This window comes from Erinaceus europaeus, chromosome 2 (genome assembly GCF_950295315.1).
Source record: "Erinaceus europaeus chromosome 2, mEriEur2.1, whole genome shotgun sequence".
Classification (NCBI taxonomy): Eukaryota; Metazoa; Chordata; class Mammalia; order Eulipotyphla; family Erinaceidae; genus Erinaceus; species Erinaceus europaeus.
In genome coordinates, this window is record NC_080163.1 from 4,885,202 (window position 1) to 4,906,382 (window position 21,181).

The 21,181-nt window shown below is 52.5% G+C and overlaps 2 protein-coding genes across 4 annotated transcripts in view; one reads left to right on the plus strand and one right to left on the minus strand.

Annotated features, from left to right (window-relative positions):
- SYT3 (synaptotagmin 3) overlaps nucleotides 1–19,029 on the minus strand; it is a 33,167-nt gene extending 14,138 nt beyond the window's left edge. For all 3 annotated transcript variants that reach the window (XM_007531291.3, XM_016191801.2, XM_060174903.1), the window contains exons 1-2: nucleotides 18,951–19,029; nucleotides 953–1,083 (exon numbers count right to left, since the gene is read on the minus strand). The gene's annotated coding sequence lies outside the window, so the exon portion shown is untranslated. The remainder of the gene's footprint in view (nucleotides 1–952; nucleotides 1,084–18,950) is intronic.
- C2H19orf81 (chromosome 2 C19orf81 homolog) lies at nucleotides 6,717–20,743 on the plus strand. The gene is made up of 6 exons (XM_060174934.1): nucleotides 6,717–7,114; nucleotides 10,647–10,778; nucleotides 17,311–17,380; nucleotides 17,496–17,616; nucleotides 18,930–19,069; nucleotides 20,382–20,743. Exons 1-6 carry the CDS (start codon nucleotides 6,886–6,888, stop codon nucleotides 20,575–20,577), a joined length of 888 nt encoding a protein of 295 aa, XP_060030917.1. The 5' UTR covers nucleotides 6,717–6,885; the 3' UTR covers nucleotides 20,578–20,743.
- Nucleotides 20,744–21,181: the final 438 nt, after the last annotated feature.

The window sequence follows — 21,181 nt, forward strand, 5'->3', positions numbered from 1 at the left end:
TCCCCACCTGCAGGGGAGTCGCTTCACAGGTGGTGAAGCAGGTCTGCAGGTGTCTGTCTTTCTCTCCGCCTCTCTGTCTTCCCCTCCTCTCTCCATTTCTCTCTGTCCTATCCAACAACGACATCAATAACAACAATAAAAAAATAAATAAAAAACTTAACATTGTAAAAAAAAATGAAAAAAAAAAGATGTAAAAAAAAAAAAGAAACAGGAGATCAGGGTGAGTTAGGAGACAGAGGCAGTGGGGCCGCAGTGGGGAAAAGCAGGTGCAGTGGCGGAAACAGCATGAGCTTCTTTCCAGGGTCCAGAGAACCACTAGGAGGCCAGAGGCGCACGGAGACCAGGAGAGGGGCGGGCAGCAGGGCTGGAGAGGGTTCTGTGTTGTGGGAGCTTGGGGCGGGCTGGAGAGTTTGGGGAGGGACTGGTGGGGAGAGAAAAAAGATGAAGGCAGGGGAGATAACGGGGAAGGGCCGCCGGTTCCTGGAGGAGAGCGCCAGATGGATAGACAGACAGCATGGAAGGGAAGGGTGGAGACTGGGGAAGGGGCCAGGTGGGAGTGTGGACAGAAATCCCATGCAGAAAGCAGCAGGGACCCGAGCAGCGGTGGAGGTGGGCGGGAATACAGCACAGGAAGCCAGGTAAGGGCGGGGCTCAGGGATGGAGAGAAGGAATCAGAGCAGGGTGCAGAAGGAAGGAGTGGGGAGTGGGGGTGCTGGTGGGAGCATAAATGAGAGGGGGGCCCAGGAAACGGGTGAATGTCTTTTCTGTCTGTCTGTCTGTTGGAGGAGGGGCAGCCACACATGGCCTGGAGCCTCGAGACACCAGGACGCACTGGAGGGAGGGAGGGTCGGGAAATGAGGGACAGACAGAGCGAGGCTCACAGGTGGACAGGTGCCGTGCGGGTGCTGCAGGAAGGAAGGCCCAGACCTGAGACGTGCAGGGTCAGACTCACCTGCGCTTATCCCCGCCGAGTCCTGGATGGCAGCCGAGGCGGCGGCTGGCGGCAGCCCATGGGGGTTGCAGGGCGGACAAGGGGCTGCGGACCGGTCCCCACTCGCCAGGTGGTGAGAACGGGTGCCGGAACTGAGGCCGCAGCCGGGACAGAAAGCCCAGGGTGAGCCTCACATTCTGCCTTACTCCGACCAGCTGCTTGACCCCGGGCGACCCCCGGAAGGGCCAACCACCCCCTCCCACCTCCAGGCCCCCAGTGCCCGTGAAGCATGGAGACCACAACTCCCGAAAGGCCTTGCGCTCGCGCCGCTGTGGCTTTATAGGCCCGGCGCGGCAGGGGCTGCTGGGAGTTGAAGTCCTCAATGCCTCTCCAAGCTGCAGAGAGGATGGGGATGGGGGGGAGGAGGAGGAGGTAAGAGATGCCAGGGTCGCAAGGCGCTGCAGGGGAGAGGAAGGTTCAGGACCTCCAGAGGTCGCGGAGTCTAAAGTCTCTAGGGCCCATGTGGTGGGCAAATGACCCCCACGCCCCAGGGAGTCGGTGGGCGAAGGTTGGGGTCCGCCCAGGTGCTTTGGACCCCGTCTTCCAAGGTTAGGCGCCCCTCCCGGGGGTGGGGGGTGCAGTGAGCGCTACAGCTCTCCCGCTCTGGGGACCGAGACCCGCGTGCCTCTGCCCCCCCGCCCCCCCACGCGCCAGGGCCGCCCCCCAGGATCGGGCTGGGGAGGGGGTCTGGGGAGGGGGAGGGGAGGAGCGGACTCACCCGGAGCCGCCGCCGCCGCCGCCGCAGCCCCGAGCGCCCGCCGCGGTACCGGCTCGGCTCCTCCCCTCGCCCCTGTCGCAGGTCCGCGGCTCCTCCCCCCGCACCCCTCCCGCCTCCCCTCCCAACCTGCGCCTGCAGCAGACCTCGCGCGGCCACAGCGGGCAAGGAGGGTGCAAACCCGGGTCCCGGCCGGAGACCCAGTGCATCCACGGCGGTGGGTTCCCAGAGCTACTGTCACGCCTCTCTCCGGCCCCCAACACACACACACACACACACACACACACACACATACACACACACACACACACACACACCGGGAACCTGGGGTCCAGACACCTACGGAGTCCTGCACTGCTTCCAAGCAGGAACCCCTGGACCCAGGTGTCCGGGCGCCCTAGCCCTTCTTCTCTCCCTGGGGAAACTCCAATCACCTCTTCCCCCCAGGACGCAGCTTCTGGGGTTCTGAGCTTCAGCCCCCAAACCCCTTCCATCCTCAGATCCTGGAATTCACCCCAAGCCAGGAATCCCAGCCCCACAGCCCCGTTCCGGGGCACCCCTGCCACCGTGACCTTTTGAGCACCAGCTGGCTCGTTAACACAGAACAAAGCATGCATCTCTTTCCGAAGGAATCCCGAAGGTTTGAAAGCAATAAAGGGTCGATGGAAAGCGCTGGCTGGCACCAAGTAGGTGTTTGATGCGTATTTCTTCAAAGCAGCAAGTAACCCTTACTGGACTATTAATGGCAGTTAATGATAATTGCCACCCGCTGAGAGCAGGCTCTGGGCTGGGCGCTTTGAAAGCGTCACTTCATTTAATTTTCTCTTCAGCCTTAGGGGGTGGATGCCATTATTATGGTATTCCCATTTCATAGAGGGTGCAGCTGAGGCCCGCGGAAATTAAATTTCTGGGGAAGGTCCTGAGGTACTTAAGTCACTGCAGCAGCCAGCAGGGGTGGCTGGGAGTCGTTCACGCCCCCCCCCATTTTCTCAATGACACCCACATAAATATATATATATTTTTTATTGGGGAAAAAAAGTTTTGCTTGCCTCTTCTCCACATGCAATTTTAAGGTGAATCTCCTGGAGCCTCCCCGCACTAGTTTATCCAGCTGCTGTCTGTGCACTTGACCCCTGCACTGGAATCACGTGGGTTTCCTTACAAGCCTACACCATAAACTGACAGCTTCTGTGACTAATACAGTCCAGCTCCGTATAGCTGTATAGGTATTTTCTCTTCACTGCAACTTGCTTAATAATTTGATTTCTTTCTTTCTTTCTTTCTTTCTTTCTTTCTTGCTTCTTTATTACCAGAGCTCTGCTCAGTTTTGGCTTGTGGTGATGCTGAGGCTTGAACCTGGGACCTCTAAGTCTCAGACATGAAAATCTTTTTGCATGACCACTATGCTGTTTCCCCCACCCCATTTTCTTTTCTTCTCCCCACCCCCCACCCCCCTAGAGCACTGCTCAGCTCTGGCTTATAGTGGTGCAGGGGACTGAACCCGGGACTTTTTTGCCTCTGGTATGAGAGTCTTTTAGCAGAACCATTATGCTATTTCCCCCACCCTCCCCATTTTCTTTTTGAAACCTTTTTTTTTTAAAGGAGAGAAGGGGGAGTCAGGCGGTAGCACAGCGGGTTAAGCACACATTGTGCAAAGCGCCAGGACCAGACATAAGGATCCTGGTTTGAGCCCCCGGCTCCCCACCTGCAGGGGAGTCGCTTCACAGGCTGTGAAGCAGGTCTGCAGGTGTCTATCTTTCTCTCCCCCTCCTCTCTCCATTTCTCTCTGTCCTATCTAACAACGACAACACCAACAATAACTACAACAATGAAAAAAAAAAGGCAACCAATGGGAAAATAAATAAATAAATATTTTTTAAAAATTAAAAAAATAAAATAAATAAAGGAGAGAAGAGGGGAGGACAGAACATCAATATCGCACATGCAGTCAAACTCAGGACCTCATGCTTTGCACGTCTGATACTCTACCCACCACACAACCTTCTTGTCTGTAAGTCAAGGGTACTTTAAGGGAAGTCACACGAGGAGGTTTGCACCAAGCTCAGGAAGTGAATGGACCTAAGCCAGGTGAGGATGTGGGAGGGGTGAGGAGGGGTGGGGAATGCCTCCAGCTGCAAGAACAGCCTGAGGCAGGAGGGAGCACAGTGCCCTGGCTCTGTGAAGGGAGCATTTTTTTTTTAAAAAAAAACTTTATTAATTTTGGATAGAGAGAAATAGAGAGGGAAGGATAGAGAAGGAGAGGGGTGATGGAGGTAGACAGCATAATGATTCTGCAAAGAGACTTGCATGCCTGAGGCTCCAAAGTCTCAGGTTCAATCCTACTTACCACCATAAGCCAGAGCTGAGCAATGCTCTGGTAAAAAAAAAAAAAAAAAAGGAGGGAGGGAGGGAGAGAGAGAGAGACAGAGAGAGACCTGCAGCAAGGCTTCACCACTTGGGAAGCTTTCCCCCTGCAGGTGGGGGAGCAGGGGCTTGAACCCATGTCCTTGCACACTGAGTGTGTGTGCTCAGCCAGGTGCGCCCACTACCCGGCCCTGCACTTGTTTTTGTCTAGGGCAGTGCAGCTGCTGCCTGCCATGGAACCAGGCACAACAGTTAGGTGCTGAGTGAATAGCAGCACCGCTCAGTGAAGCTTCCCCTGTGCAGTGTTCCCGTGTGATGCCAGGTCCTTGAGATACAGCTCCAGACTCTCCTTTTTCCCAGTGCCCAAGTGCCCTCTTAGACAAAACTCAGATGTCTCCTCCTTCAGGAAGCCTTCTCTGATTCCTCCTTCAGCTCTCCACCCCATGAAGTCTTCATCTCCTCAGGCATTCAGGGCTTTGGTGTGTCTGCCTTCCCCATGAGACCTGCGGCTGCTTAGGATTCACCCCACGCTGCCTGGTGCCCGGGAAATGAAGGCTGTGTGTGCTGAGTGAGTGAGTGGGGGGCTGTGTCCCACTGTTGCTGTGACTCACATTCCCCCTAGTCACTCCTGGTCCTCACAAGACAACACAGGGCAGAGAAGAGAACGTTGTAAACTGAGCAAGAAGTCAACATGGACTGGGAGTGGAATGTCAGGCCCACACTGCAAATCCCTGGCCACTACCTTCTCCTCTCTGAGCCTAGTTCTCGCTGCCTCTCTGCAGCTCTCTCCTCCTTTGTCCTCTAGGTGGAAAACAAAACAAAATGGCCGCAGTCTTTGAGTAGTCCCAAGTAGAACTGTGGTTCAGGACTTCTTTGCTCCATTCTTAACAATTTCTCCCTTTCTACTCCCCCCATTTAGCTCTGTCTCCCCATTTCTCTGTGTTCCTCTCTTTCTGTCTCCCTCCCCCCCCCCCCGGTCTCTCTGCCTTGACCCTCACACCATCTCTCTCAAGCCATCCCTGTCTCAGTCCCTGGCCTTGGCATGCAGCCTAGGATGCAAATCCCTGAGTCAGCATTTCCTTCTATTCCGGAAGTGATGTGAGCACTACGGTGTGGGTGAGGCTGAGGGTGAGGCCCTGGCCAGTGTGCTTCCCACCTCCTGGGCCACACAGCCCTGGCAGGGCAGCTTGTCTGTCTTCTCAGCACTTTGTCTTTCCATCGGGAGACCCCAGAGATGAGCCGGGTCTGTGCTTACACCTGTATGTGTGCCTTTGGGTGTAAACCTGCCTCTCTTTACAGGCGTATGTGTATGTGGTGTAGGTATTTGTGAAAACTTACCCACTCACTCAAACACCTATACATTCATATCCATCCATCCCACCATTGATCTATCCTCCCATGCATCCATCCATCCATCCACTCATCCATCCATTTTCCCATTTATGCATGCATATATCCATCCATCCATCCATCCATCCATCCATCCATCCATCCATCCATCCATCCATCTATCCATCCATCCGCTCATCCATCCATTTTCCCATTTATGCATGCATATATCCATCCATCCATCCATCCATTCACTCATCCATCCATCCATGCATCCACTCATCCATCCATTTTCCCATTTATGCATGCATATATCCATCCATCCATCCACTCATCCATCCATTTTCCCATTTATGCATGCATATATCCATCTGTCCACGCATCCATTTATCCACTTCACACATCTGCTCTTCTATCCATCCATTAATCCAACCAACCAACCATCCACTCACTCATCTATTTATATCTATCCATTCATCCAGCCATCTACATATATATATATTCTTCTATTTATCCATTAATGTAAATTTTTTGTGTTATAAATATTTTCTAGAATTGTTTTTAAAATATATTTATTTACTTACTATTGGATAGAGACAGAGCGAAATTGAGAGGGGTGGGGGAAATAGAGGGAGAGAGACAGAGAGATACCTACAGCCCTGCTTCACCACTCGTGAAGCTTCCCCCTTGCAGGTGGGGGCCAGGGGCTTGAACCTGGGTCCTTGTGCCCTGTAAAGTGTGTGCTTAACCAGGTGCTCCACCGCCTGGCCCCCTCCATTAATATATATTAATTCATTCAATTATTCAATATCCAAATATTCATGACTGCTCCATCACAGACATTCCTCCCTCAGACCCAGGGTCTCCTATCCCCTCCCCCCCTCTCTGGGGGCTCCTGGGCAACCAGCTCCACTGTCCCCTCCCCCACATAGAACCCTCTTTGTTTGAATCTGACCTATGTCTAGCCAGTTTCTGTGGGAGATAGGAATGAGCACAGGGCTAGTGGGAACAGGGAAGGGATGACAGCGGGAAGGGCGGGCAGGGACCCCACCAGAGGCAGCTATGAGTGAAGAGCGATGGGGACTAGGGAAAAGCTGACTGGGAAGCAATGGAGGGTGGTGGGGAGACGGAGAAGGGGTGATAGGATCGGAAAGAGAGTTATGAAGGCAGGGCGTGCCGAGGGGCTGGGGGTCGGACAGAAGAAGTGATGGAGCAGGCACCAGGGGAGAGGGGCCAGGGCAAAGGAGAGGGGGGAAAGAGGGCTGAAAAATCCGGGGAAAGGGGGGCGTCCAGACGGGGAGAGAGACGGGAAGACACCTCAGGGCAGAGGGGCCACCGAGAGAGGGAGGGCCGGCGGCTGCGGGGCTGCACCGAGAGATGGGGGGAGACCGAGGACTCCAGGGGGAGTGAGAGAAGTGGGGAGAGGGATGCCAGGAGAATCAGTGAGCAGAAGGAGCTGAACAAGTGGGAAGAGAGAGGGGTCTCCATGGTCAGGGGCACCCGGTTGCCTCTGTGGTCTCAGGCCCCCGGGGTCCCCCGCTGGCGTCTGGCAGAGGAGGAGGTGGGGAGGAGAAGCTGGGGTGGGTGGCCCAGTCGCAGCTCTTCCCGGCCTGTTCCTGAGACGCCCCCCAGCCGCCTTCCCAGGGTACAGGGAGAGGAGCCGCTCTGTCCCCCTCCGCTCTGTCCCCCTCCGCTGGGCTTGTGCAAGGAGGCAGGTACTCTGCGAGTCTGTATGTCTGTCTCCCTCTCTGTCTCTCTCCCTCTTTTAAAAAAATATTTTATGTATTGATTACTACTTTATTTATTAATGAGAAAGGAGGAGAGAAAGAACCAGACATCACTCTGGTACATGTGCTGCCGGGGATTGAACTCAGGACCTCATGCTTGAGAGTCCAAATGCTTTATCTACTGTGCCACTTCCCAGACCACTCTCTCTCCCTCTTTATATCCCCCTTCCTCTCAATTTCTCTGTCTCTATCTGAAAATAAATGAATAAAAATATTTTTAAAAAATTGTTAAAAAGGGGGCTGGGTGGTGGTGCCCCTGGTTGAGTGCACATGTCACAGTGCGCAAGGACCCAGGTTCAAGCCCCCAGTCCCCACCTGCACGGGGAAAGCTTCACAAGTGGTGAAGCAGGGCTGCAGGTGTCTCTCTGTCTCCCTATCTCCCCCTTCCTCTCAATTTCTGGCTGTCTCTATCCAAAAAATAAATAAAGATAAAAAAACTGTTAAAAAAAAAAAAAAAAAAGCAAAACCAAAAAGCAGCTGGATTCTACATAAATTAAAATGTGGGGAGAAACGCTAAGAGATAGCATAATGGTTATGCAAATCAACTTTCATGCCTGAGGCTAGAGGCACCAAATTCAATCCCCAGCACCACCATCAGCCTGAGCTCAGCAGTCTCTGATTAAAAGAGAGAGAGAGAGAGGACTACGACAACGTGGAGATAGGAAGGAAGAAATAGCTGGTCCAGACTTTTTAAATAATAATAACAATAAAGCAAACAAAAGACAACATTTATGCTGTCAAAAGAGAGGAGCAGAGAGCGAGCTCACCAGGTAGGGTGTCTGCCTTGCCATGTTTGCAGCCCAGGCTTGAGCTCTGGGACTATATGGCTGGTGCCTTGCACCAGAGGAAGCTCTGGTATTCCGGCATCTTCCCCATCTCTTTTGTCCTCTCTCCTCTCTCTCTCTTTAAAGATTTTATTTATTAATGAGAAAGATAGGAGAAGGAACCAGAGGCCAGGCAGTGGCTCATCCAGTTAACCGCACATAGTACAAACCACAAGGACCCCCCACACGCATACACACAAGGGTCAGGGTTCGAGCCCCCGGCTCCCCACCTGTATGGGGGGATCACTTCACAAGCAGTGAAGCAGGCCTGCAGTTGTCTATCTTTCACTTTCCCTTCCTATCTTCCCTTTCCCCTCTCAATTTCTCTCTGTCCTATCCAAAATAAATAAATAAATAAATATGGAAAAAAAAAATGGCCACAGGAGCAGTGGAACTATGGTTCAGGTACCAATCCCCCTGGAGGCAAAAAGAAAAAGAGAGAGAAAGAAGCAGACATCACTCTGGTATATGTGCTGCCAGGGATTGAACTCGGGACCTCATGTTTGAGAGTCTAACACTTTATCCATTCTACCACCTCCTGGACCACTCTACTGTGCCTTTCCCTCTATGTGAAAAAGCAGCCTGGAACATGGTATTTAATTCCACCACCACCATCATCATCATCATCATCATCATCATCGGAGGGGATGGGGGAGCACTAGAGAGCACTGCTCAGCTCAGCTTTAGCATAAGGTGGTGTGGGGACTTGAATCTGCAGCCTTTGGGAAGGCCTCAGGCATGAAAGTGGGTGCTCTATGGGATAATAAATAGCTAAGTGATCTCCCTGACCCTTGACCCAGACTTTGAACGGACCAAGCTCCAGTGGACCTCCAAGTATACTTCCCCCGTCCTCCCACTGCCTCCCTCTTCCCCAATCATCTAGAACAAAGATTGATTCCTTTCCCAGGACCTTTTGAGGGTCACCACCTCCATCCAGACTCTGGTCCCTCACACTCTCCTGCTCCCCCCCCCCCACTTGGATGTTCAGTCTTTTCTCCCAAAGCCACTCCTCCTCCCTACTTCCCATTTCCAAGTGACCCCCCACCACTACCACCCAGTCACAGTGGAAAGCTGAAGCCCTATCTTTCTATAAATAAATAAATAAATAAAATATTTAAAAAAAGAAAAGAAAGTTGAAGCCTGGGAGGTGGTGCCGTGGAAAGAGCATTGGATTTGTAAGCAAAAGCTCCTGCCCGGCACGGCAGGGGCCAAAGAGATGCTCTGGCTGCTATCCTCTCTCTCTCTCATAAATAAATAAGACTATTTTTTTTTTCCTCCAGGGTTATTGCTGGGCTCAGTGCCTGCACCATGAATCCACCGCTCCTGGAGGCCATTTTTTCCTGTTTTTGTTGCCCTTGTTGTTGTAGCCTCATTGTGGTTATTATTATTGCCATTGTTGATGTTGTTTGTTGTTAGATAGGACAGAAAGAAATGGAGAGAGGAGGGGAAGACAGAGAGGGGGAGAGAAAGACAGATACCTGCAGACCTGCTTCACCGCCCGTGAAGCGACTCCCCTGCAGGTGGGGAGCCGGGGGCTCGAACCGGGATCCTTACGCCAGTCCTTGCACTTTGTGCCACATGCGCTTAACCCACTGTGCCACCGCCCGACCCCCAATAAGTCTTTTTTTAAAAAGTATAGAATGATGTCATAAAGGCCTCCAATTTCTATTTCCCTGCCTTTGAAGTCTAAGATCTACCAGTCTGTTTACCTCATAGTCACAAAATAATTGCCACAGTGCCGAGCATCATCTCCAGATGTCACTGACCAAGGAGCTCTTCTTTGCAGGCGTCTTTGTACGCACCCACTCAGTGCTATGTGCTGTTCCGGCAACAGGGACAGACAGATGCTGTTTCACTGTCCTGTTGGTTGTTGTTGATTTACCAGGGTACTTACTGCTCAACTCTGGCTTACTGTGGTACTGGGGATTGAACCTGGGACCTGGGAGCCTTAAGACTTTTATTAGTATTGAGTGAAAGGAGAGAGAGAGTTAGAGAGAACACCAGAGTGTCACTCTGGAATATGTGATACCAGGGACTGAACTCAGGACTTCATGCCTACAAGCTCATGACTGTATAAGCACTGCTCTGTGTCCTGGACCACTGTTATTGTATTATTATTATTACCTCCAGGGTTATTGCTGGGGCTCGATGCCTGAACTACGAATCCACTGCTCCTGCAGCATTTTCTTTTTCTTGTTGGATAGGACAGAGAGAAATTGAGAGGGGAGGAGAAGATAGAGAGGCAGAGAGAAAGACAGACACCTGCAGACCTGCTTCACTGCTTGTAATTGACCCAACCCCTGCAGATGGGAGCCGGGGGTTCGAACTGGGATCATTGTGCTGGTCCTTGCACTTCACACTATGTGCGCTTAACCCAGTGTTAATAAAACAGTGGTAATAATAACAATAATAGCTATTATTATTATTATTATTACCAAAGCACTGCTCAGCTCTGGTTTATGGTGGTATGGGGGGGTTGAACCTGAGACTTGGAGCCTCACGCATGAAAGTCTCTTTGCATAACCATTATGCAATCTACCCCACCCTTTTAGGATTATTTTTAATAGGATGCCAGGCCCTTGTGTGTGCACATTGCTCCCAACCCTGGGCTGACTTTTTCATTCTTTTCATTTCAGAGAGAGGGCGGGAGAGAGGAGAAACAGAGAGAGGAGAAGCGCTCCACTACCACTCCGCCATCCTGGGAGCTCCGTCCGCGGCTGTGGTGTTTCCCTGTGGCACGGACACTCGCACCTGGGGTCTCATGCCCGGTAGGTGTGCCAGCTCTGCCCAGCTCTGGCATCATCCTGTATCCCGTGGAAGCAATGACTGTGGGAGCTTGTCTGGCTGCGGGTGTGTGGACACAGGCCATTATAGAGACCATGGGCCTCCCGTGCTCTGCCTCGACCTAGTGACTGAAGTGACCAGCCCATCCAGGAGCGGGGAGGGTAAAAAAAAAGACTCTTCAGCTCACAAATAATTAATAATCCACTGTTCCGATAAGTGCCCCTTAGTCCCGGGGATGAAGAGATTCTGCAGGAGATTGCTAAAAACAAAACAAAGCAAAAACCGGCGCTGCTCGATGTTGCTATATAAAAAAACACCACGGGAGTCGGGCGGTAGCGCAGCGGGTTAAGCGCAGGTGGCGCAAAGCACAAGGACCGGTGTAAGGATCCCTGGATCCCCACCTGCAGGGGAGTCGCTTCACAGGCGGTGAAGCAGGTCTGCAGGTGTCTGTCTTTCTCTCCCTCTCTCTTGTCTTCCCCTCCTCTCTCCATTTCTCTCTGTCCTATCCAACAACAACGACAACAATAATAACCACAACAATAAAACAACAAGGGCAACAAAAGGAAATAAATAAATTATATATATATATATATATATATATATATATATATATATATATATATATATATAATACACACCACGGGAGTCGGGCAGTGGTGCCACGGGTTAAGCGCACGTGGCTTGAAGCGCAAGGACCGGCGTGAGGATCCCTGTTGGGGCCCCCTGGCTCCCCACCTGCAGGGGAGTCGCTTCACAGGCGGTGAAGCAGGTCTGCAGGTGTCTGTCTGTCTCTCCCTCTCTCTTGTCTTCCCCTCCTCTCTCTATTTCTCTCTGTCCTATCCAACAACAACGACAACAATAATAACCACAACAATAAAACAACAAGGGCAACAAAAGGAAATAAATAAATTATATATATATATATATATATATATATATATATATATATATATATATATAATACACACCACGGGAGTCGGGCAGTGGTGCCACGGGTTAAGCGCACGTGGCTTGAAGCGCAAGGACCGGCGTGAGGATCCCTGTTGGGGCCCCCCGGCTCCCCACCTGCAGGGGAGTCGCTTCACAGGCGGTGAAGCAGGTCTGCAGGTGTCTGTCTGTCTCTCCCTCTCTCTTGTCTTCCCCCTCCTCTCTCTATTTCTCTCTGTCCTATCCAACAACAACGACAACAATAATAACCACAACAATAAAACAACAAGGGCAACAAAAGGAAATAAATAAATTATATATATATAATACACACCACGGGAGTCGGGCAGTGGTGCCACGGGTTAAGCGCACGTGGCTTGAAGCGCAAGGACCGGCGTGAGGATCCCTGTTGGGGCCCCCCGGCTCCCCACCTGCAGGGGAGTCGCTTCACAGGCGGTGAAGCAGGTCTGCAGGTGTCTGTCTGTCTCTCCCTCTCTCTTGTCTTCCCCTCCTCTCTCTATTTCTCTCTGTCCTATCCAACAACAACGACAACAATAATAACCACAACAATAAAACAACAAGGGCAACAAAAGGAAATAAATAAATTATATATATATATATATATATATATATATATATATATATATATATATATATATAATACACACCACGGGAGTCGGGCAGTGGTGCCACGGGTTAAGCGCACGTGGCTTGAAGCGCAAGGACCGGCGTGAGGATCCCTGTTGGGGCCCCCTGGCTCCCCACCTGCAGGGGAGTCACTTCACAGGCGGTGAAGCAGGTCTGCAGGTGTCTGTCTTTCTCTTCCCCCTCTCTGTCTTCCCCTCCTCTCTCCATTTCTCTCTGTCCTATCCAACAACGACGACATCAATAACAACAACAATAATAGCTACAACAACAAAAACAACAAGGGCGACAAAAGGGAAAATAAATAAATATCAAAAAAAATGAAAAAAAAGAATCACATCCCTAGCGGTGGCGCACCAGGTTAAGTGCATAGTTGGAAGCTCAAGGACCCGGGTTCAAGCCCCTGGCTCTCCACCTGCGGGGGAGGGGGTTTGCTTCACTTGTGGGGAAGCAGGTCTGCAGGTGTCTGTCTTTCTCTCTTCCCTCTCTGTCTTCCCCTCCTCTTTCAATTTCTCTCTTCTACCCAATAAAATGGAAAATATGGCTGTCAGAAGCAGTGGATTCATAGTGCAGGCACTGAGCCCCAGAGATAACCCTGGAGACAGAAAAAAAAAAAAAATCTCATCCCAGATTTGGGAGATGGCTCACTTGGCAGAATGCTCACTTCACGGTATGTCAGGCTTTGTGTCCAAGCCCGGGCTCCACATGGGGGCATCATGGAAGCTACGTGGACAGTGGAGTGGTGGTGTAGTCGGTCTCCCTCTCTCTTTTTTAAAATTTATTACCTCTCTCTCTTTTTAATTTTATTATCTTTACTTATTGGATAGAGACAGCCAGAAATTGAGAGGGAAGGGGGAGCTAGAGAGAGAGAGACAGACAGACAGACACCTGCAGACCTGCTTCATCATTTGTGATGCTTTCCCTCTGCAGGTGGAGAGTGGGGGCTCGAACCTGGATCCTTGTGTGGGTCTTTGTGCTTAATATTATGTGTGCTTAACCAGGTGTGCCCTCTCCTCCCTCCCCTCTCTAAAGGTGTCCATTTAAAATTAGGGCTGGGGAAGAGGTGGCCAGCCATATGGACACAAAATATCCTTGGTCGCTGACCATGTAAAAAACAAACACAAACAAACAAAAAAAAGAGCCAGGCAGTGGCATACACAGTTATGAGCTCATGTTACCAACTGCAAGGACCCAGGTTCAAGCCCCCACTCTCTACTTGCAAGGGAGATGTACCACGAGCTGTGAAGCAGGCCTGCAGGTATCTTTCTCTTTCCTTCTCTGTCTCTCTCCACCTCTCCTCTCAGTTTCTCCCTGTCTTAGCAAATAAAATAGAAAAAAAAATGTAAGGAAAAAAAAAGGCCACTGGGAATAGTGGATTCATAGTGTTGGCCCCAAACCTCAGCAATAAGCCTGATGGCAATAATAATAATTTTAAAAAATTTCAGTTCAAGGCGGTTGCTCTTCATGACAACTGCTACTCCTTTATCTGTCAAATGCCTTCGTTGTCTGCACAGAGCAGGGTCAGGGCAGTGGCTGGGGAGGCTGAGAGCACAGACATTGGGCCTAGGTGCCCAGATGTCGGTCCTCTCACTTTGGGCTGTGTACAGTCCTGGTGCAAGCCACTCAGCCTCTCTGCACTTTGGTTTCATTATTTATTAAACCACACAGTCACAGTAGGCTGCCATGGAAAGTGCTGTTGAGAGGCTGGGCGGTGATGCACTTGGTTAAGTGCACGTAGTGTGAAGCGCAGGGACAGGTGCAAGGATCTGGGTTCGAGCCCCCTGCTCCCAATCTACAAAGGGGTCACTTCACAAGTGGTGAAGCAGGTCTGCAGGAGTCTATCTTTCTCTTCCTCCTCTCTCCATTTCTCTCTGGTCTATCCAACAACAATAACAACAGCAACAAGGAAAATAGGGGGGAAAATGATCGCAGGAGAAGTGGATTCATAGTGCAAGCACCTAGCCCCAGTAATAATCTTGGAAGCAAAAAAAAAAAAAAAGCTCCGTTGAATGTGCTGGGCTTCCTTTTCTTTTTTCTTTTTTTCTTTTTAAGAATTTTTATTTATTTATTTTCCCTTTTGTTGCCCTTGTTGGTTTTCATTGTTGTAGTAGTTACTGATTTCATCGTTGTTGGATAGGACAGAGAGAAATGGAGAGAGAAGGGGAAGACAGAGAGGGGGAGAGAAAGACAGACACCTGCAGACCTGCTTCATCGCCTGTGAAGCGACTCCCCTACAGGTGGAGAGCCGGGGGCTCGAACCCAGATCCTTACACTGGTCCTTGAGCTAGGCACCAAGTGCGCTTAATGTGCTGGGCTTTCTTAAAGGGACTGTACACTTGTAGTTGTTGTTAAGAGGACAGAACTAGCCGCCAAGACCACATACACACACCAGCCTGCACCATAGGAGGGCTTTTCCTGGGGACCAGTCTTGTGGTTTGCAAGTATGGGGTGCTGAAATGCATGGACCACCCCATGGGGAGAAGCAGACATGGGGTGGGGGGCTGGGTGTGTGTGCAGTGACTTACTGGTGTATCCTCTGAGCTGGGCAGACGTCCTGAAGCAGAGGCTGCTGGGAACACGCCTGGGGCAGAACCGTGATGGACAGTCTGTACTCCTCACGGCCCCCAGTGGAGTTTTACAAGCTGGTGGCGAAGGCTGTGTGTGGGTATTGCGGAGTTGGCTGTGCTGGAGAGACTGTTACTTTGAAGACTGGTGTTGTGGGCTGTGTGTGTGTGTGTGGGGGGGGGTGGTAGGGGTGTTCAGCACCATCACAGGGGCAGGGAGATAACTTGTTTCCTAGAACGCACACCTTACACTAGGCTTACACTCCCCAGCACCACGTGGGAGCACCGCCGCAGCAGGGCAAGTTCCACATATGCTGGTCTCTCTCTTTCTCTCTCTCTCTCAGAATGAAGAGGCTGACTTGGGGCCGGGTGGTGGCGCACCTGGTTGAGCGCACATGTTACAATGCACGAGGACCTGGGTTCGAGCCCCTGGTCCCCACCTGTGGGAGGAAAGCTTCACAAGTGGTGAAGCAGGACTGCAGGTGTCACTCTCTCCCTCTTTGTCTCCCCCTTCCTCACAATTTCTGGCTGTCTCTATCCAATAAATGAATAAAGATAATAACAAATAATAAAAGAATGAAGAAGCAGGCCTAGAAGCAATAATCTCCAACATATGCATGTGCCCGCCCTCTCTCTCTCTCTCTCTCTCTCTCTCTTTCTCCCTGGCAGGCGTGATAGCTCACCTGCTCTGTTCTCTACAGGTTCAATCAAGTCTGGCTCCCACCACACTGGGGGAAGCTTTGGTGTTACGGTGTCTTTACTACTTTTCCTCTCTCCTTCTGTCTGTGTCTTGTCTTCTATCAAAAAAAAAAAAAAAGTCAGCCTGGAGCATTGAAGCCCCAGTGAGGACAACAAAAATCCTTTGCACTATAAAAGATCTGACTTGTGACAAGGGAGACCGTTAGTCACGGAATGCCCTGGTGGGGGAGAGTTGGCGAAGGCTGTTAGGTGACTAGGAGGACTTGGGGAAGCCGGCTTTGCTGGGATCAGATGTTGGCAGAGAACGGAGGCAAGTCACTAAGCTTGGGAGGCAGGAAAGGACTGACTAGGGGAATCAGCAGTGTCAGCTCTGAGCAGCCAGCGGGGTGTCTGTCTAGTCCCAAGTGTTTGGGGGTAGGACTGTTTTGTTGTGACCCCAGGAGTGGTTCTGGTCCCTCCTGATGATCACAAGTGACCATGGCTGATATTAGTGGCATGAAAGTCTGTCCCTCAGAGGAGCTGAACTGCTGTGACCAAGAATCCTTTCCCCTAACACAGCAGCTCCAAGGAGGCAGTTTATTTCTCTTTCATGTGACAGGAAATAGGTGCCCTGGGTGGGGTGGGCCATCCCAGCCCCCATGAGATGATTTGAGGACATGAGTCCCCTCCACCTTGAGGTCCCATGCTCTCTAGTGTGCCTGAAGCTGGTTCACTGACACGCCACTATTGCCCCGGCCAAGTGGCAAGGCAGGTGTCCTTGTTTAAGGCGACATCTCCCAAGTGATGCTGCCACTGCTGTTGCAACTGTGGGTGAGGACCTGGCCACGGGGCCGCGGGAGCTGCCCAGGAGGCTGCAAACTCATCTCCTGGCTGAGTGCTGAGCACAGGAGCTAGACTGGCTTGCATGAGGCCCCAAGTTCGATCCCCAGCATTGCATGTGTCTATCTCTATCTGGTTTCTCTAGCTCATCAACAAACAAACAAACAAATAAATGTTTAACCTCCAGGACAGTGGAGGGACTGTTAGCTGTCGGTTACACAGGTGGAGAGAGTGGAGTGTGGAGGTGAGGGTAGATAGCATAATGGTTCTGCAAAGAGACTCTCATTCCCAAGGCTTCGAAGTCCCAGGTTCAATCCCCCTCACCACCATAAGCCAGAGCAGTGCTCTGGTAAAAAAAAAAAAAAAAAAGGAAAGAGAGAGAGAGAAAGAGAGAGAGGAGAGAGGGAGAGAGGGAGAGGGAGAGAGAGAGAGAGAGAGAGAGAGAGGAGGTGTGTAGGGGAACCTGGACCTCAGAGCTGTCAAGTTCCAAGCAGAAGGTTGAGCATGTGGAAAATCACACAAGGGACGCCAGCCAGCACTGACAGCAGAGCAACTGGTCAGGGGTGTGTGGTGGCGATAGGTTTGGGGCAGGTGATCCACAGGATGGCTAGTTACCAGGGCTTCCTCCGTCTTTCTCCAGCTTTACAGCCTCCCTCCCTCTAGCGCCCCCCTAGAGTCAGAGCCGGGCAGGCAAAGTGGAAGTGTTTTTTTTTTTTTTTTTTTTTGAGTCCCAGCTGGGTGACCAGAGATGGAGAAGGGTGGAGTCTGGAGCTGGGAGGCAGGTGGGTAGCACTCCAAGATGCTCCCCGGACTGTGTCCAGCAAGTGCTCAGGACAGCTGACTCTGGGCTCTCTGTCCCCAGGAACACTTCTGGACCTGGAGACTCAGGAGGAGATGCAAACTTGGAACCTGGGCAGGCCCATCAAAGCCTCGTGAGTGCCCCTCCCCCCCAAGCCCAGACTTCCAATCTCAGAGCCCCTTCCCTTCAGACAGCAACCCCTGACCTCAAAGGTACCTGCCCTGCCTGCTCACCCTCTGTCTCTGCAGGAAGCAGTACCTGCGCCAGGTGATTGCAGAATATGAGGCATTGGACCGCGAGCTCCCATGCATCCGGAAGTTCCCCTCACAGCCCCCTGCCCAGCCCCTCTGCCTGTGCATGGAGACCACGGTGAGGGCCACAACACCCCCATGACTGCCAGTCATTCCTTACAGAGCTTAGAGAAGGGCTGGCAAACCCCTGGGAAGGTGCCCGCTTTGCCACGCACACCACCCAGGTCCAAGCCTAGACTTAAATCCTTACAAAGCCCCCAAGAGGTGAGGAGTACAGGTCTGGGGGAAAGTTTGTAGACTGGCGAGGTTGGCCAAACTGGTGGACCAGTAAGCCAAACAGTCACTGCCTCTTGGCATATTTTAGTGGTGACAATTAACTTTCCCCCCTCTTTTCAATATATATTTTTTTGCCTCCAGGGTTATCTCTGGGGCTTGGTGCCTGGACTGCAAATCTACTGCTCCTGGAGGCCGTCCTTTCCCTCCCATTGCTGTTGTTGCTGTTTTTTATTGCTATTATTAATGTTGCTGCTGCTGTTGGATGAGACAGAGAGAAATTGAGAGAGCACGGAAAGACAGAGAGGGGTGGGAAAGATAGACACCTGCAGACCTGCTTCACCGTCCATGAAGGGACCACCCCCCCTGCAGGTGGGGAGCTGGGGGCTCAAACCGGAATCTTCGCGCCCGTCCTGTGTTTTGCAGTATGTACGCTTAACCTGGTGTGCTACTGCCGGCCCCCTCTTCCTTTCCTTTCCTCTCCTTTCCTTTCCTTTCCTTTCCTTTCCTTTCCTTTCCTTTCCTTTCCTTTCTTCTTTCCTTCCTTCCTCCCTCCCTCCCTCCCTTCCTTCTTTCTTCCTTCCTTCCTTCCTTTCCTTCTTTCTTTTTTGAGACAAAGTGATTTACCATAGATACTTTTCTATCTGGGAGCTGTCTATCCTCGGCGCTTTTTTTTTTTTTTTTTTTTTTGCCTCCAGGGTTATTGTTGGGGCTCGGTGTCTGCACCATGAGCCCACTGTTCCTAGAGGCCTTTCCCACCCCCCCCTTTTGTTGCTCTTGTTGTCTTATTGTTGTGCTTATTATTGTTGTTGTTGATGTTGTTCGTTGTTGGATAGGACAGAGAGAAATGGGAGAGAGGAGGGGAAGACAGAGAGGGGGAGAGAAAGACAGACACCTGCAGACCTGTTTCACCGCCTGTGAAGCGACTCCCCTGCAGGTGGGGAGCCCGGCACTCGAACCAGGATCCTTATGCTGGTCCTTGCGCTTTGCGCCATGTGTGCTTAACCCGCTGCGCTACCGCCCGACCCCCCCCCACCTCGGTGCTCTTACCAGAGTCAGGATCCCGGGTTTCAGTGCCACCTGGAGCTCTGGTAGGTCTTGCACGTGGCATCCAGGCGGGGGATTCTGAACCCACACGTTATGTCTGTCCTCTCCCAGCCCGAGGAGGACCTTACCCACCTGGAGGTGCTGGAGGCGCTGGAGGCCGTGTTGCCCGGGGCCATGGAGAGCGGGCGTGTGAGCAGCATCCGCTTTGAGAATATGAATGTCATCTGCGGGACTGCGGGGCGCCGGGACCGGTGAGTCCGCGGCGGGGGCGGGACCCTGTGCTACCCGGAGGGGCGTGGCTAGGGTGAGCGTGGTGAAGAGGCGGAACCTGGATGAGCGAATAGGACCGTAGATGGGGGCGTGGCCCAAACGTGAGAGAGGCGGGGCTTGTTGATGGACGTGGGAGGCGGGGCTACAAAAGCACTGTGGCAGCCTAGAATGAAGGTGCTGAGGGGGCGTGGCCTGTTTGATGGATGTGAGAGGAGGGGCTGCGGGAGCAAATGGGAGCTGATGAGGGGAGGGGCCTAGAGTGAACAGGAGGGGCGGGGTTTGGTTGGTGGGCGTGAGAGGCGGAGCTACAGGAGCCAATAAAATCACAGTGGGGCGGAGCCTAGAGTGTGCATGGCGAGGGGGCGTAGTATGTTTGATAGACGTGAGAGGCAAGGCTGCAGGAGCGAATAGGAGGTGACATGGGGCGGGGCCCAGAGTGAATATAAGGAGGGCGGAGTGTCATTGACACGTGAGAGAAGGGGCTACGAGAGCCAATAGAAGATGATTGGCGGGGCCTAGAGAGAGCAGGGCCTGACTGATGGACATGAAAGGCTGCAGGGACGAATGGAAAGTGTGGAGGGGCGGGGCCAAGTGAGATGAGAAAGACCGCAGTGAACCATCCACTCCTGGGACTACAACTAGGAGCGAGTGCAGCATGGGCTGGGTACACTGTAGGAGCGAGGTTAGAAGGACCCAAATGGACATGGAACGAGGTGTGTCCAGTCTAGGGCGGGTCCAGGAGCATCGAGACTGGGCAGAACCACAGTGGAGAGGCAGGGCAGCGACTTGAAAAGGTGGATCCTCCACAGATCGCGATTATGGGACAGAACCAGGCTACGTGAAGGAATGGGGTATTGAATGACCCATAGGGAGACAAGACGGAGTACAAGTTGAGCTTGGAGAGAGAGGGTACGGGTAGAGGGTTCAGGGGAAGGCCAGGCGGTGCCGCACCTGGTTACGGTGCACAAGGACCCAGGTTCAAGCTCCTGGTCCCACTGGCAGGGGGAAAACTTCACGAGTGAAGCAGAGCTGCAGGTGTCTGTCTCTCTCCCTGACCCCCCTCTCAATTTCTGTCTCTAGCCCATAATAAGTAAATAGAGAATTTAGGGGCGGAGTGACGGGACCCAGAAGACCCTGTTGGACCGCCAAAAGGGGGCGGGGAAAGCATGATCACGACCCCGCCCCCTCCCTACATAACCTCCGTCTCCCGACCCCCTCCATCAGCATTCACGGTTATTACTTCTGGCCACGCCCCCACCCTCTCTCTGCCGCCCTCGGCCCCGCCCCCTGCAGGTGGCTCATCACGGTCTCCGACTTCCAGACACGCTCGCGCCTGCTGCGCTCGGGGCTCAGCCCCCGCGGCCTCCAGCACACGCTGGTGCGCCACGACGAGCTGCTGCTGGGCGACTACCGCCTGCACCTGCGGCGCTCCCTGGTCCGACGGCGCATGCTCGAGGCTCTGGGGGCGGAGCCGACCGAGGAAGATTGACAGGCGGGGGGGCGGACCCGGCTGCGCTGCGCACCGCCCTGCCGATGCGGGCCGCTTGCCCAGAACCCGGGCGGGGAGGGGGCGTGGCCTCCCCAGGAAGGAGGCGGGGCCGGCTCGAGGGGGTGGATACTGTGAGTTTAATTATAAAGAATGACCTGGTACAAAAGCCATTTCTCTCAGCAAAATCTTGGTGGGGTGTCAAGGGGAGAGAGGGCAGGGACGAACCCCGTCATGTCATCCCGCCTCCCTAGTCTTCCCCCGGTCTCTACAGTTGGACGCCCGGGTCCCGATCCCTTGAGGGATAAACTGAGGCACGCCAGAGGGGAGACCCGGGCACCTGTCTCAGCAGGAACCAGAGGTCCTCATCCACCCCCCTCCTTTGCCTCCTCCCACTCCCGCCCCCATTTGGAAGACAATTCTCGGGCTTTTATTTCAGGTGTTTTTTTTTTTTTTTCTTTCTGGGTTTCGTGTGTGTTCTAGGGTCGGGTTCTTTTTTGTATGTATTTTCTTTTGTTATTGTTCCTCTTTTTGCTTTGTCTCTCCTATTAGCCCCACGCTGCCCCCCTATTCAGTTCTTCCCCCTTCCCCACCCCCACCTCTCCTC